At 39.4% G+C, this 15,658-nt stretch overlaps 1 protein-coding gene across 5 annotated transcripts in view; it reads left to right on the forward strand.

Annotated features, from left to right (window-relative positions):
• ACSL1 (acyl-CoA synthetase long chain family member 1) overlaps window positions 1-15,658 on the forward strand; it is a 1,450,848-nt gene that overhangs the window by 448,042 nt on the left and 987,148 nt on the right. For all 5 annotated transcript variants that reach the window (XM_044089832.1, XM_044089833.1, XM_044089830.1 and 2 more), the window contains one exon: window positions 2,860-2,911. In XM_044089832.1, coding sequence (XP_043945767.1) covers window positions 2,860-2,911 — 52 coding nt within the window. The remainder of the gene's footprint in view (window positions 1-2,859; window positions 2,912-15,658) is intronic.

Raw genomic sequence — 15,658 nt, forward strand, 5'->3', positions numbered from 1 at the left:
ATCGCCTTAAGCTCAATGCCAGAAAATGTCGTCATCCCCTTTGGGAAAAACCTGCTTCCTATGAATTACCACATTGATGGTAGTCCACTGAATACAGAAGGCGTTATAAGAGATCTGGGAACACAGGTTGACAGCAGCCTCTCTTTTGACCAGCACATTGCCACTGTGGTCAGAAAATCCTTCTATGTGGCACATCTCATTACTAAGGGTTTTCCATTCAGGAGGAAAGAGGTCATGGTGTCCCTCTACTCTTCCCTCATTAGGCCAATCATTTACAATGCCCCATTTGGTATGTACCTCACGAAACACCTGCAACAACTGGAGAGGCCGCAAAAGTACTTCACAAAGACGATCCTAGGCCTTAAACATTTATCCTACATGGACAGACTAAAATAACTCCAACTATTCTGTCTCATATCACCTGCTTAGAGGCGATCTCTGCTTGACTTACAAAGCCATGTCTGACCCAGCTCTGTTAGAAATGCTGCATCTGAAGAAATCCCAATCACTCCGCAGCACAAGCTCCAGAGACCTCAACCTCATTACCACAATCAACAGAACATGCTGGAGGGACAGGTTAATAACCCTGAGACTGCCCATGCTATGGAATTGACTTCCCATACATGTCAAGCAGAGCACCTCTTTTTCCCTCTTCAGGAGAAGTCTTGATGAGTGGATGGGTAGAAAATTCACCCCTGGGATCACTCCTGTGGCTTTACTCGACAGAGGCACTGAGAACTAATGTCGGGTGGCACAATGCCAGGATAATCCTATGGGCTAGGCTTGTAAAGGCTCCAGGGCCATTAGCCTAGTACACACCTATGAGCCTGTGAACCTATGACAGTACATATTAGCCTTGAGTCATCTGCATATTGGATTAGATATGCTAGGTGAGAGATTGTTTTATTTATAAATATGTTAAAAGGTAAAGGTCCTAATATTGAACATTGTGATGTACCAAGTGTTTTGTTGAGCAACTGACAGCTTCTCAGTCCAATGTGTTCAAAGAGTTCAGTGGCTGAGGTAAATTTTAAATCAGCTGATTGTATTTGAGGCTCAATTCATTCAGTCATAGTAATAGTATAGGATGTGAATCTATATCAGATGCTTTGATGAGGTCTACATCCATTTCATCTTGATTTAATATGTTGTAAATGTGTTTTATGGAAGTTAATACTGTTGGTGTGCTGTGGCCCAACTTAAATCTATGTAATGTTGCAGAAAGTAACTTGTTCTGTATTAAGTAGTTGATCAACTATAGCTGAACACAGTTTTCAAATGTCTTTCAAAGTTTATTGAATTTATTGACTAATGTGCATGTACAGTTATCACTCATCTTATCTTTTATGAAAAGGTGAGTTGATTCAACTAATTGATACTGTCTCAAGTACCATCCTCCTAGCCCATTGTGGATAGATTTCACAGTTTTTCTTTGTAGGAGTTCCCTACAAGTCCGGCAAGTGTATAATGCTCTGTTTAGGCATATAGCAGCTAATCCTACTTGTTGTGCTTTCAGGTATTGAATTGTGGAAATAGTTATATCACAGCCCGGGGGGATATAAAAGCTATTTTGAAACAGAGAGGTGAGATGGCAGTTGTTAAATGCAACTTGTGCCCCTGGTATTAATGATATTGCTATTGCACTTGTGCTGGAATTAAGACGATAGTAGATATACTAATAAGTATGAGTGTAACATTGTCATAAGTTTGTGACACTATTATGCATGTATTATATATCGGTTAAGCTTCAGCTTGTCATTTGAACATCTTGTAGTATATATATATCACAAAAATACATGTTTAATACATAAATACATGTTCTTTGCTATCAGGTTTTTAATATTTCCTATGATTAACAGCAGTTATTCATATTAAGTTTGTGTTTTATAGATGCTGTTTTTTGAACTGGAACTCGCATGGTAGTTTGTTACTGTTGCTTTAAACTAATGAAGTAGTTGCTTTTAATTAATGAACTCGGCTTGAAAATGGTATAAATATTAATGGTGAATATTTTTTTATTGATTCTGATGAAGTCTGTGATGGAGTAGATGAAAGCGCTAAATCTTATGGAGTTGTTGATGTGAATAAAAGACTGTTGTTTTTTTAATATACACTGAGTGGACTGCTGTGGCTTTTGAAGTGCTTGGGAATCCTGTGCCTGGTGTTTTCCCTATTACTTTTTTACTTATTTTTTGCTGGTTGTAAGGGATAACACTGACTGTTTTAAGTGTATAGTTTAGCATCATGTAATAGTGTTGGGGGCCCAATGTTTTGACTTCCATGTAGGTAATCACTCAATCGCTCTTGGCTAGGCTGCAAACTGGCAAACCTGGGGACATGTACTTATGTACCTCACACATCACATCATGGTGTACATTATGTGGAGTATACAGCCATCCATGAGTGTAAGGTAGTATGAAAAAAAAATGTAGTCTGTTGGAAAGGATGAAGCCAACCCACAGAATTAATAAAAGAAGGCTTCACTAATACTTCATCAGATAAGGTAAGTACATGTCTCTTACAGTTTGTGTTTGAACTGCAGTTAGCCACATCTACAGGTTAAAAGTTGGAGTTATGATTATCTGACATAGCTTCAGCCATTGCTTGCATGTCTTCCCTGTAATTTGACTGTCGATCTGGACTGGCAACTCTGATTTTACAGTTTTCCATGTTAACGCAATGTTTGCATCTGGTGCATTAAGTTTTTTGTGTTCCAGTTTTGCTGTAGTAGATACCATATTGAATAAAAATTATCTTTAGGCCAGATATTGGGATATGTTAAGACACCATTTTGTGTTTGTGGGTACATTATCTGCTTTTGAAGAATGCTTTAACACAGTTGCATTATTTTTCCTCTAGCCTCCCACACCAAAGGACTTGGCTGTCATTTGTTTCACTAGTGGAACAACAGGTAGGATATGATACAGTGGTCATTTGCTAAAATTTAAATCTTTACTTCTTTATATTGTATTAGCAATTGCATGGTTGTGTGTGTACGTATAGTTTTATTTCTTGATTGTCCATTGTGACAGATACTAATAATATACATGCATACTATAAGATATGTCTCTCTGTTTATATACAGAATTTCCTCTTGTTTTTTCAGTTTCCCCATATTCTCTCTTCCTCACACCCTCCCCTCTTACAGGGCACATCTCCTCTCTCCTTAATGTCATTTACATCCCACTCCTCCTTTGACTTGTATGTTTACTGTCACTGCCACTATCACAATACTAGATGCCTTATTACAACTTCTACTGTAAAATGAAACAAGAATCAGAACAGTCTACATCAAGCACAGATCGACTGTTGGATAATATAGTAGTGATTTATGTTGTAACTGTTTTGCAAGGTACACCAACAATATTTCATTGTGAAGTCCTGTCACGCATTGTACTATACTTGATACTTTCTTGTTGTGATACACTGTTGAAAAGCAGTATATTAAATTTCCTTGTGAAAATTTTATGCTTTGTACTGTGTTGTTACTCTTATGACATGAGCTTGTAAACATGTTGATGTTTGTGCTGAAAGCACAGAGTCTTGACTGAAAAGTATCATTCCTACGTGGTTAACAAACAAAAATTAAAATATTGCATGCGTTGAAACTAACTTGCAGTACAGGAGGAGACCAAAGCTGGTATTACTAGAGAACAAGAGCAAAAGGAGAGAGGAGTGCAACGTGTAAGAGAACTGTGGTACTGAGTCAGGTTCTGGGACATCTAGATTACTAAAGAGAGTGGTTGTCCTTGTTGCATTTGTCACTAAGGGTCTTTACAGGTGGCATTGTAGCTACTGGCTGTAGTGCTCAATACTTGCTGGAACTTGTACAAGTCTTGGACTTTGTTGTGTGTACAACATGAGGCACCAGAAACTTTTATGTCAGGCCCCATTGAGTGAGATGGAATTGGATTTTGTGTTCCAGCTGGCTGTCTCATTGAAACATATTGTTATCCAGGTTTATATACACTGTATTATGGAGATAGTGGTATTGTTTAGATTTGGACAATCTTAAAACATCTTGGGAATATAATTTAAGAATGTGAGTTGCCTTTCTGAAGGATTAGGATCTGGAGGCAGATTGGGAGGATGTAGTCTAGAATTAGGCTGCCATATAATCTTGCACCAAATCACTTTTATCATGCATATCCACCTGGATTTTAACACTGATCAGCATTTGACACTACATATTCACAAACACTTGCAGTCCTTCGTTAATAGTCCTCTACTGGTAGAATGTTAATGTCTTGTGTATTTTATTTGTCCTTTTTTGACTAGGCTAGTCCCACTAAGGCTAGTGGCCTCTCTTCAGGGAGACCTGAGGTGTTGTTTATACTGCTAAGGGAAATTTAACCAGGTCATCTGAAAACTTTCCCTGCCCTCTTTGATAGGTGCAGTAGAATAATTTACATCCATCTGAGCTACCACCAACTCAACCATATGGGACCTAAGGGGGTCTGACTAGAGAGAGGTCAGCCAGCAAAGGAAAGTAGTATTGCTGAAATTTAATTCATCCTCAAGTCATGGCGAGTACCTTCATGAGGAGGACCATTTTTCACAAAACCTCACCAAGACAACACTGATATAGTGTGTTTATACAGCATACATCATGGACAGAAGTATGTCAAAAATTAAAAATAGATAGCTGGGTGCGCAAGACCCAGGATTAAAAAATTGCCCAATCCTGGTAGGCACATTGGTGCCAGGACTGGAAAAAAATGACAGTGTAGAATCCTCAAAATACGGAAACATTTCTACAATGGGGTCAGGCCAGCCACAGGGGAAGGATGCCCCTCCCCATTTTAGAAGTAGCAGTCACAAAAACTGATAGGCCAAAGAAGAGTCATAAAGATGACAAGAGTGGGCTGTTGAGGATAAGAAAGAAATTGTGTATTGTTACCATTGTGTAAGAAGCCCAGAATTTCCTGACACAAGATGTACAAAAGGATTGAGAAAGAAATTGGAGGACATTAGAATACTTCCACAAGAAAAACTGTCAGAAGCTTCAAATAAAAATTTGCATTTGTGAAAAACAGTATATAGACCAAGAAATTTTTATCTGTTTGGAAAAAGAAGCATCTGAGGAAGTGTGGAAATATAAACAAAACCTAGAGATTTTTGAAAAGTATAAAAAAGAAATGTGGACATGGAAAAGAGAGATTTGATATGGTGCAGTATTTTTGCAAAGGCGAAAGCCAAATTAATCAATATAAAGAAGGCAACCCCAAAGACATTCAAAGAGAAATGCAGGCGAAGGCATCCAGATATAGAAAATTTCATAATAAAAAAGTATCACAAACAGTGAATGTAGAAAAGAAGATTAGTAAAGTAGAAGTTAAACAAAAAATAGAAGTTGAAGTTATGGAATGCCTGCGAAGTGAAGGATTTGGTGTAGAAGGTCTAAAGAATAGTTGTGTAAAATCTTACTATAACCATAGATGTCCTTCTGTTCCATGTTGCAGTATTCCAAACCATTGGGTTGTCTTCCCTTGCTTCCTGAATGTCTGGCCAGTATACAAAGGCTTCTAGTCACTGCAGGGTACATGGGACGTCTAACGTTGGCTCGGGGAATGTGGGCCATAAAAGTGATGTTTACACATACCAGACCTCAGAACTGAGCACCCCAATCGGACCCCAGTCCCAGGACAACTGTACAAGTCCAGTGCCATCCAAGAAAGGGCAGTTTAATAGAAGAATGTGGAAAGAGAGGGAAGGAATACTACAACATGGAAGAGAAGGACATCTGTGGTTATGGTAAGATTTTACACAACTATTCTATGTCCTTTTGTTCCCATGTTGCAGTATTCCAAACCCTTGGGTGAGTGCCAAAGTTCAAAGGGAAGAAGAGAGTGGAGGCTTGGAACTATTTCCTAGGCACATGAAGGATTGGCCTGGCAAATCCAGCCCTGGGTTTGGAAATGCAATCCAAAATATAATGTTTGGTAAAGGTGTGGACAGAGGTCCATGTAGCTGCCTCTAAAATGGAGGCAGTGTCCATCCCTTTAAAGAAAGCCCTAGATGAAGCCATATCCCTAGTGGAGTGTCCTTTATTCTTGGATCCTAAGGCTTTTCCATGGTATGTATAATATAAATAAATAGCCCTGGAAATCCATGCAGAAAAGGTCTGCTTTGTCACTGCTTTCCCTAGAGCCTGAGATGAAAGGAGGCAAATAATTGGTCTGATTTCCTGATGGACTTGGTTTTGTCAAGGTAAAGCCTAAGCTGTCTGTACACATCAAGGGAGTGTAAGATTCTCTCACTGTCATTCTGAGGATGAGGAAAGAAGGTGAGGTGACTAGCTAGGTTTAAGGATAACTCATTGACCACTTTGGGCATGAAGGAATGGTTGGTCCTAAGAGAGTTACCCTGTCCTTGTGGAAGATGAGGAAAGGGTGAATAGCCATGAAGGCCTGTAGGTCTGACACTTTCCTGGCTGATGTCAAGGCTACCAGGATTACTGTTTTCCATGTGCAGTGTTTTAGAGATGCTTTAGAAGTTCAAAAGGGGCCACTGTGATCTTCTCTTACACACAATTTAGGTCCCATGGAGGTGGGAAGGGGTTCCTGGGGGCCCTGAGAATGCAGCACTACTTTTAGGAATAACATTGCAGGCAACCAATATGTCAAAGGTGGGTCCAGAGGCAGACAAGTTGAAAGAGCAGCAAGGTGGGCTTTAACAGAGGAGTATGCCAACCTTGTCTGCAAGAGTTCACACAGGTATGACAATACCAAGTGAACATCACCCTGAAAAGGGTCTAACTATCTTTGTAGACACCATGTGGAGGATATTTTCCATTTAGACAAATAATATCTTCTAGTGCAGGACTGTGATCGTATCCTCATTGTAAAGGTATCTGTAAGGGATCAGAATTCTATCACCCACAGAGGTGAGGTTCAGAGATTGCAGGTGGGGATGGGTTAGTGATCCCTTGTCCTGTGTGAGAAGGTCCACTCTGTGAGGTAACTTGTGGTGATTGCCCCTGGCTAAGTGCAGGAGGGGGAACCAATGTTGTCTTGGCCAAAAGGGAGTCACCAACAAGATTTTTGGTTTGTCCTGCTGGATTTTCAGTAGGACTTTCTGAAGAAGTGGGAAGGGAGGGAATGCATACAGAAACATCCCCTTCCAAGAGATTGAGAAGGCGTCTGTTGCTCTTGCCAGAGGACTGGGTAGCATGGTACAAAATGATGGAAGTTGTCTGTTCAGAGGGAAGGCAAACAGATCTATCTGAGGTGTACCCCAATTGGGAATATGTCCAAGAACACATCCCTGTGGAGCATCAATTTGTGGGACTGTGACATGGAGCTGCTCAGGGTGTCTGCCTGGGTGTTCTGCTCTGAAGGGATGTACACTGCCTGCAGAGTTTGACTCCCTGTTGTGTAGCTAGCTCCCAGACTTGGAGAGCTAGTCTGCATAGCAAATAGGATTTTGTTCCTCCTTGCTTGTTCACATACCACAGAACTGTAGTGTTGTCTGTGAACAGTTAGCTTCAGCGCATGTTGGAAAGCTTTCGGCGCCAGAAGAATTGCTCTCATCTCTCTGATATTGATATGTTCCAGTTCGATGGAACTTGACCAAGTGCCTTGGACTCTTGGGGAACCCATGGCTGCTACCCATTCCAGATCTGAAGCATCTGTGTACATCTCCTGTACTGGCAAGGAAGCCTGTAAAGGGAGTCCTGGGTTTGGAGGTCACTTGATTCATAATGGAAGGGCGGTTTTTAGGTTTTTTATTAAGCTACCATAAGTGCATATAATTCACGAAACATACGTTTTGGCCCAAATACAATATGGCCTTCTTCAGTGTGAATTCTGAGAGATGAAATCATCTGATCTCATACCATCCAGCAATCATCCATATCTCTCTTAGATGTCATGTCAGGTAAGTATAAAAATTGTGAGTGTCATCATCTCTTCTTCAAGATTCATGGGATTACTTGAATGATAATAAGGGGGGATACAATTTACCATTACATATGATCAAAATCTATAATTCCCAAGTCTCAATTCATAGAATCAGGCGAAATGTTTCTGACAATACAAGTTTTGGTCACCATGCTCAGGATTTGTGTAATAGATTGAAATATAATAAGAAACCAGCCAAGACTAACACATTAGAATCATAAAATTATTAACATTATATAAAACATACAATCACAATCACAAATTTCATTTTAAAATTATTGATATTGATAAAAATTATTGAAAAAAGAACCAATAAATAGAAAAAAAATAGAAATGAAAGAAAAGAAATGGAAATAAAATTAATGGACTAATTACTCAGGGTTGTTTGAATGAATAATATGAACATAAATATATCATATATTATATTATATATAATATAATTATATATACACATAATTACTGTGTTTTGATTTGACATTTTGATATGTTTTTTTTTGATCAACATATTTGTTATGGATTTTTGTATGTATGTGCAATTTGTTAAATATTTTATGAGCTTGTTACTTCAACCAATCAGAATTTTCTGATATGTATTTAAAATTGCATAGTGAAACTCAAAATTCACACACTGAAATGGTAGCTTAATAAACTACCTAACCCGAAACCTTCACCAGTTGCTGGCTTATTTTCTTTATTTGATATTTCCTTGATTCAACCACCAGAGAATCTCTTTCCTGAGACAAGGTAGGAAGGGGATTTTGTACTCTGGGGGTGTGAGTGCTCTATCCATATAGACCTTGGGTACCATTGTAACTTTATCATGTGGAGCCTTGCAGTGACAACATGGAATAATCAATGCCATATGACCTAGAAGTCCGAAGTACTGCCTGGCAGTCAAGACTGCTTTGAAGGACAGAGGGTAGGTATTGCCTCAAGTTTTCTACCTTTTGAGGTGGCAGAAAGGCTCTCATGACATCATCCTTATCCTGCATCCCAGGAATATTTGGTCCTGGGAGGGGTTCATATCGGAGTTGGGGTAGGTTATTTTGAAACCCAGTGCTTGCAGGACGGATATTGCTGTTTGTAGATGGCATAGCAAGGATCTTAAACAAGTCTGCCTGGATCAGGAGATCGTCCAAGTAAGGGAATATTTGAATCCCTTGAGTCGTGCAGAAGGCAGTCACCAGTGCCAAGCACTTGATGTAGACCCTTGATGCTGTAGACCCTTTATGTTGTAGAAAGTCTAAAGAGAGCAAGGCAGAAAACTGAAAATGTGAGGAGCCCACAGAGAAGTGTAGGAATCTCCTGTAATTGGACCTTATTGGGATGTGCAGGTAGGCATCCTTCATGTCAGAGTGGCTAGGAATCTCTGAGGTAAAATCAAGGGGAAAAGGGTCTGCAGAGTGAGCATTCAAAAACTGGGTACTTGCAGGAAAAGATTGAGGTGGGAAAAGATCCAGAATTGGTCTTGAGGGATCATCTTTTTTGGGGATTAGGAAAAGTCTTGAATAGAAACCCTTTCCCTTTTTTTGTCAAGGGGACAGTTTGGATTATTCCTTGTGTATTAAGGCGGTCTATACAGTACAATGAAAAAGTATTTGCCCCTTCCTGATTTCTTATTTTTTTGCATGTTTGTCATGCTTAAATATTTTATTTATTTATTTTACATTTGTTGACCGGGCTAGTCTAACTGGATATATGTCCATTTTCAGTAGAGGCCCGGGGAGAAAAGCTCCAAGCATGAACAGTGACAAAGTTAACAATATATAAAAAGACATGTAAAATCACAATACAGAGGCAGCATTGGTCAAAAGAAAAATTATAATAATAAAATTGTAAACTATAAAAATTATACTAAAAATTATACTAAACACAATAGTAGGTATGAGCAAGACACAATTGAGAGAAAGGCCCTTATATTTTATTCTTTTACTATGAAGAAAAGAGTAGTAACTAGATTTGGAGGCATAGGTTAGAGGAGTAGGGAAAGGGGTAAGAGCAGGAAGGGAAAGAGATATCAGTCTGGGTTAGCACATGGACAAAGCCAATGAGTTATAAGATGTTCTTTAAGATGTTTTTTAAATAGAGAAGTAGAAGCAAGGGTTGATATTTCGGAAGGAAGCTGATTCCAGTTTTTACCTGCTGTGTTTGAGAAAAGTGAGTCACCAGCTTTGTTAGATTTAGTCGAGGAGACAAGGAGCTTATTAGCAGAGCGTAGTGTAGCTCGATTTTTATATGGTGTAATCAGATAAATGAGGATATGGGTGTTGTTGGGGTGGTGTAGGATCTTTTGAGTGATTAGTAATTGTTGACAGAGTATATGGTTCTGCAGTTCTAGCCATCCAAGTTGTTTGAGGTTGAGGCAGTGGCGAGTTCTAAAGGGGGAGCATGTGATGAATCTAGCTATGCTATTATAACAGGGGGAGCATGTGATGAATCTAGCTATGCTATTATAACAGGTGGAAAGTTTGGAGAGGTTGTTTTTAGATAGGTTAGTATATATAGCAGAGGCATAGAAAAGGGTAGAAATGAGGTGGGTCTGGGCAATAGTTTTCCTGGCAGAAGGGGTAAGGAAGCGAGGGTACAAAGTTTTTTGTTAACTGATTTTATGGTGGAGTTGATGTGGTCATCGTAGTTGAGATGATTATCAATGGTTACACCTAGTAGGCGGGTTGTAGTATCTGGAGTTATGTTGGTAGCATTTAGAGGTTATAGAGAAGAATAGATTAGGTGATTTAAGAGTTGGAGTAAATAGCAGTAGTTTTGTTTTTTTGGGGTTTAGGAGGAGGTGTAGTGTTGCATGAACCAGTTTTCAACATTATGAAAAACAGTTTGGGTGAGGGACTGGAGAGAGGCTATATTCTTAGCTGAACAGATTAAGGTGGTCATCTGCATATTGAATGCAGGTGGCTTGAGGAATGTTCATGTGTAGATCGTTAATAAATAAGGAAAAAAGAAGGAGACCTAAGAGAGAACCTTGGGGTACCCCAGTATTTACTGGAAGTAATGTAGACAGATTGTTATTCCAAAGTACTGCTTGCTGTCTATTTTCCAGATACGACCTAAACCATTGTAAAGCTTGTGACTCGAGAGAATGGGCCTTTGGTTTGTCTTGAAGTAAGTTATGGTTAACCATATCAAAGGCTTTTGACAGGTCAATAAATAGTGCAGAGAAAAAAGAGTTGTTCCGATTTTTATTTATAGAGTCGGTGAAGGATAGTTGGGCAGTCGTTGTGCTATTAAAATGGTCTGAAACCATGTTGACAGTTTGCTAGTAGGTTATATTGTAGTAGGTGGTTAAGTAATTGTTTGTGAATACATTTTTCCATTATCTTGGCTAATGGGGAGAGTAAGGCAATAGGTCGAAAGTTAGAAAGCTTAATAGAAGATCCACCTTTGTGTAGAGGGATGATGTGGGATACTTTCCATATGGTAGGGATTTTGCCTTCTGAGATAGTTCTGTTAATAAGGATAGAGATGGGATAGTCTATGGCTTTTGCGGCAATTTGTAGGTATTCAGATGGGAGACGGTCAGCAGAAGGTGTGCAAGGTTTCAGTTTTTGAAGTAGCGTACAGATGAGAGATGTAGGTATAGGTTGTATTTGAAAGGTAGGAGATGAAGTCTTGGAGGTATTTGGTGGGGAAGCAGTAAAAGGTGGTAAAGAATTGGCTAGGGTTTGAATGGCTTCTGTAAAGTAGTAGTTAAAGGCTTCAGGGATCTGGTTGGCGTTATTATGATTAAAACCTGCTGGGGCTGGAGTAGTAGAGTGACCTGGATGAAGAAGTTTGTTTATCCCTGACCAAAATTTTTGTTGAGTTTGTTGGCTAGTTTGTTGGAGATGAAGGTAAAAGTATTTTTTGTCACTAAGAATATTGTTCTTGGTGGCATTTCTTAACTGTTTAAAGTGGCGGTGATCTGATGGACATTTGGTGGCTCTCCATTTATCCCAGATTTATTTCTGAGGAGCATCCTTTGCCTAGTTTTTGTGAGCCATGGGGCAGATTTGGTTCTTATTCTAGTAGAGTGATAAGGTGCATGGTAATCTAGGATTTGAAGAAAGTTAGTGTTAAGTAGGTCACAGCCTCATCAAGTTCAAGATGGGTCAGTGGTGACCAGTCACATGCTTGCAGTTCGTTTAGGAAGCTGTCTGGATTAAAGAATTCTTTTGAGCAGGAGGTTTTGAGATTAAGGTTATTTGGGATATGGACTTTGTCTAATAATGTAGGTAAGCATATGGTCGCTGATATAATCGGGAAGAGTTCCTGGAGAATATGTTTTAGGGTGGCTGTTAGTAAGGATCCAGTCAAGAGTAGTTTCCTTACTGTTAGCTTTATGGATTCTAGTAGGAGTGGTTATTAATAGTGAGAATCCAAAGAGATTTATGTGATTGCTAGGTTTAGGGGAACTGCAGGTGGACCAGTCGATGTTAAAGTCACCCAGTACGATGGTCTCCTGGGGTAATTGGCTAGAGAGGTAATTAAGTAAGTTTTCAAGAGTATTGGTATTGTTACCAGGGGGGAGATGCATACAAATTAGATAAATAGATTTGGAGTTATTGATTTGGAGTTTGATAGTCAGGATTTCAGATTTGGTGTCTAATGATGGAAGCACATTAAAGGGGGAAATTTGGAGATTAGTTTTGTACAGAGTGGTGGTACCCCCACCTGTTTTGGTTTTACGGTCACATCTAAGGATGTTATAGCCAGGAGGGCTAATTTCCTGGTCTAGAGTAGATGGTTTTAGCCAAGTTTCTGTAAGACATAGAATAATCAAATGAGTGCACATCAAGGAGTGCATGCAGGTGGGAACTTTTATTGTAGATACTTCTAATGTTAAGGTGAGCTATCAGGAGGGAGTTAGGTGGTTTAGATAATGTAGAAATCACTATTTCAGATCATCAAACAAATTTAAATATTAGACAAAGATAAAAACTGCATTTTTTGTTTACTTGGGTTATGTGACGATTTTATTTAAGGAAAAAACAAAACTATCCAAATCTACATGGCCCTATGTCAAACAGTAACTGCTCCCCTTGTTAAATCAAGAAGTAACTCTGGTTAATCACATTTTTGGGAAAGCCAAGTTCAATTTCACTAGGCACACCCAGGCCTGATTACTGCCAGACCTGTTGAATCAAGAGATCACTTAAATAGAACCTGTCAGACAAAGTGAAGTAGGCCAAAAGTTCCCAAAAAGGAAGACATCATGCCGCGATCTAAAGAAATTCCGGAACAGATGAGAAGCAAAGTAATTGACATCTATCAGTTTGGAAAACATTACAAAGCCATTTCTAAAGTTTTGAGACTCCAGCAAACCACGGTGAGAGCCATTACCCACAAATAGAGAAAACACGGAAACAGTGGTGAACCTTCCCAGGAGTGGTCAGCCTACAAAAATTACCCCAAGAGCGCAGCAACCACTCAGCCAAGAGGTCACACAACAATCCAGAACAACATCTAAAGAACTGCAGGCCTCGCTTGCTTCAGTTAAGGTCAATGTTCATGACTCAACCATAAGAAACGGACTGGGCAAAAATGGCATGAGTGGCAGAGTTCCAAGGTGAAAACCACTGCTGACCAAAAAGAACATAAAGGCTCCTCTCACATTTGCCAAAAAACATCTTGATCCCCAAGACTTTTGGGAAAATATTCTGTGGACTGACTAAACAAAAGTTGAACTTTTTGGGAGGTGTGCATCCCGTTACATCTGACGTAAAAGTAACAGCATTTCAGAAAAAGAAAATCATGCCAACAGTCAAACATGGTGGTGGTAGTGTGATGGTATGGGGCTGCTTCGCTACTTCTGGACTTGGATGACATGCTGTGATTGATGGAACCATGCATTCTGCTCTCTACCAAAAATTCCTGAAGGAGAATGTCTGGCCATCAATTTGTGACCTCAGTCTGAAGCGCACGGGATCTGCAGCAGGACAATGCTCCAAAACACACCAGCAAGTCCACCTCTGAATGGCTTTAAAAAAAAAAACAAAATGAAGGTTTTGGAGTAGCCTAGTCAAAGTCCGGACTTTAATCCGATTGAGATGCTGTGGCATGACCTTAAAAAGGTGGTTCATGCTCGGAAACCCTCCAATATAGCTGAATTAAAACAATTCTGCAAAGAAAACTCGGCCAAAATTCCTCAACAGCAATGTGAAAGACTCATTGCTAGTTATTGCAAACACCTGACTGCAGTTGTTGCTGCTAAGGGTGGCACAATCAGTTATTAGGTTTAGGAGGCAATTAGTTTTTTCACATAGGGCCATGTAGGTTTGGATAGTTTTTTTTTCCTTATTAAATACAATCATCACTTAAAAACTGCATTTTTTGTTTACTTGGTTTATCTTTGTGTAATAATTACATTTGTTTGTACCTGGTTGAAAAACGGGGAGCTGCTATTTTGGTGGCTGAGGAATACCCTTCAAGGAAGGTGTTGTGATCCTAGTTGTGAAATAACCCATGTAAAGTTGTTCTATGTCGCCGTTCATTCTTTACTGATGGGTTCGGAGCCGATCCTTCGGCTCCGAGCAGGCCAATTGCAAAGCTTGAAGTCTTCAAATAGCTCAAGGCCAAGTCCCTATCCCATGATGCACCTAGAGTTACCTCGCATCTAGCTTCACTGCAACAGATCGGAGGTTCTACATTAGCTTGGGCCAGTAAAACTGTTTTTTCATACTTTACTTATATTGATATTTAGGTAGTTTTAAATAGTTTTATAAAGCTCTTATAGCTTTTTGTTGTGTTTACCTGCATTGTATTCCCTTCCCTTAGTGTGCTTTAAAATCTAGTTGGCCTCTTGTTTTAGGCCTAGTTTAAAAACCTTTTTCTGATTACTAGAGTGTGTTTACTCAGTGACCTTTTGTCCCAATTTATACTAAATAGTTTATAGTTCTTTGGTGTGTGGTGTGTTTAGCCTTAATTTGTTTTAGAAAAGGCTTGGGTCTGATAATTACTGTTGAAGTTTTTGCAGTTGACAGTATTTTTTGTCAGATATAGCTATTCTTTAGAATATCTTCAGTAAGATTTGTTGCATCTTGTAGCAGCAATCCTCCTCTTTGCATAGTCTGCTTATATATTTCATATTGTGTGTTTTAGATGGACCTTTTTTTGTCAGTTTAATATTTACATTAGTGTGTGTGTGTGTGTGTGTGTGTGTGTGTGTGACTCTGCCTGATTTTATTTAAGGCTTTTGTTGATAATTACTGTTAAGAATTTTTTGTGGTGACAGTAATTTTCTCTCTCAGATTACCATGGCTGACCAAGAGAAGCATCCTAAGTCAGGTTTCCAAAGGTGCCCAAAATGTGGCCAAAGGATGTCTGTAGCAGCCAGCCATGTAAATTGTGTGTACTGTCTAGGAACCCTGCATTTACAGGATAGCTGTTCTATATGCCATTCCTTCTCCTCCAGAGTCCTACAGGAAAGGGAAAAAAATTAATAGACAGAGGTTTGTTGAAACCATCCTTCCAAGAAGCTTTGAGCGACCAAGATGGATCCAGTAAGTCCTCAGTCTTCTAAGACTTCTGAATCAAAGAAATCAAAAAATTCTTCGACTCCGGCTCCAGACATCAGAACAGACAGTCCCTTTTTTTGGAGCCAGTCCCCAGTCTTGGAACCGGTATCCAAAACTCTTAAGAGTCCATTATTACAGTCGGTACCACCTTCGGTGCGCTCATCTCAGTCCTCTATCAATCTTTCTGATCTGGATGTGGATTGTGTGGTGCAGAAGCTGTTATTGGCACTGGCCTTGGGAAAAATTTTA

This window comes from Protopterus annectens, chromosome 12.part0 (genome assembly GCF_019279795.1).
Source record: "Protopterus annectens isolate FY-2018-M chromosome 12.part0, PAN1.0, whole genome shotgun sequence".
NCBI classification, from domain to species: Eukaryota; Metazoa; Chordata; order Ceratodontiformes; family Protopteridae; genus Protopterus; species Protopterus annectens.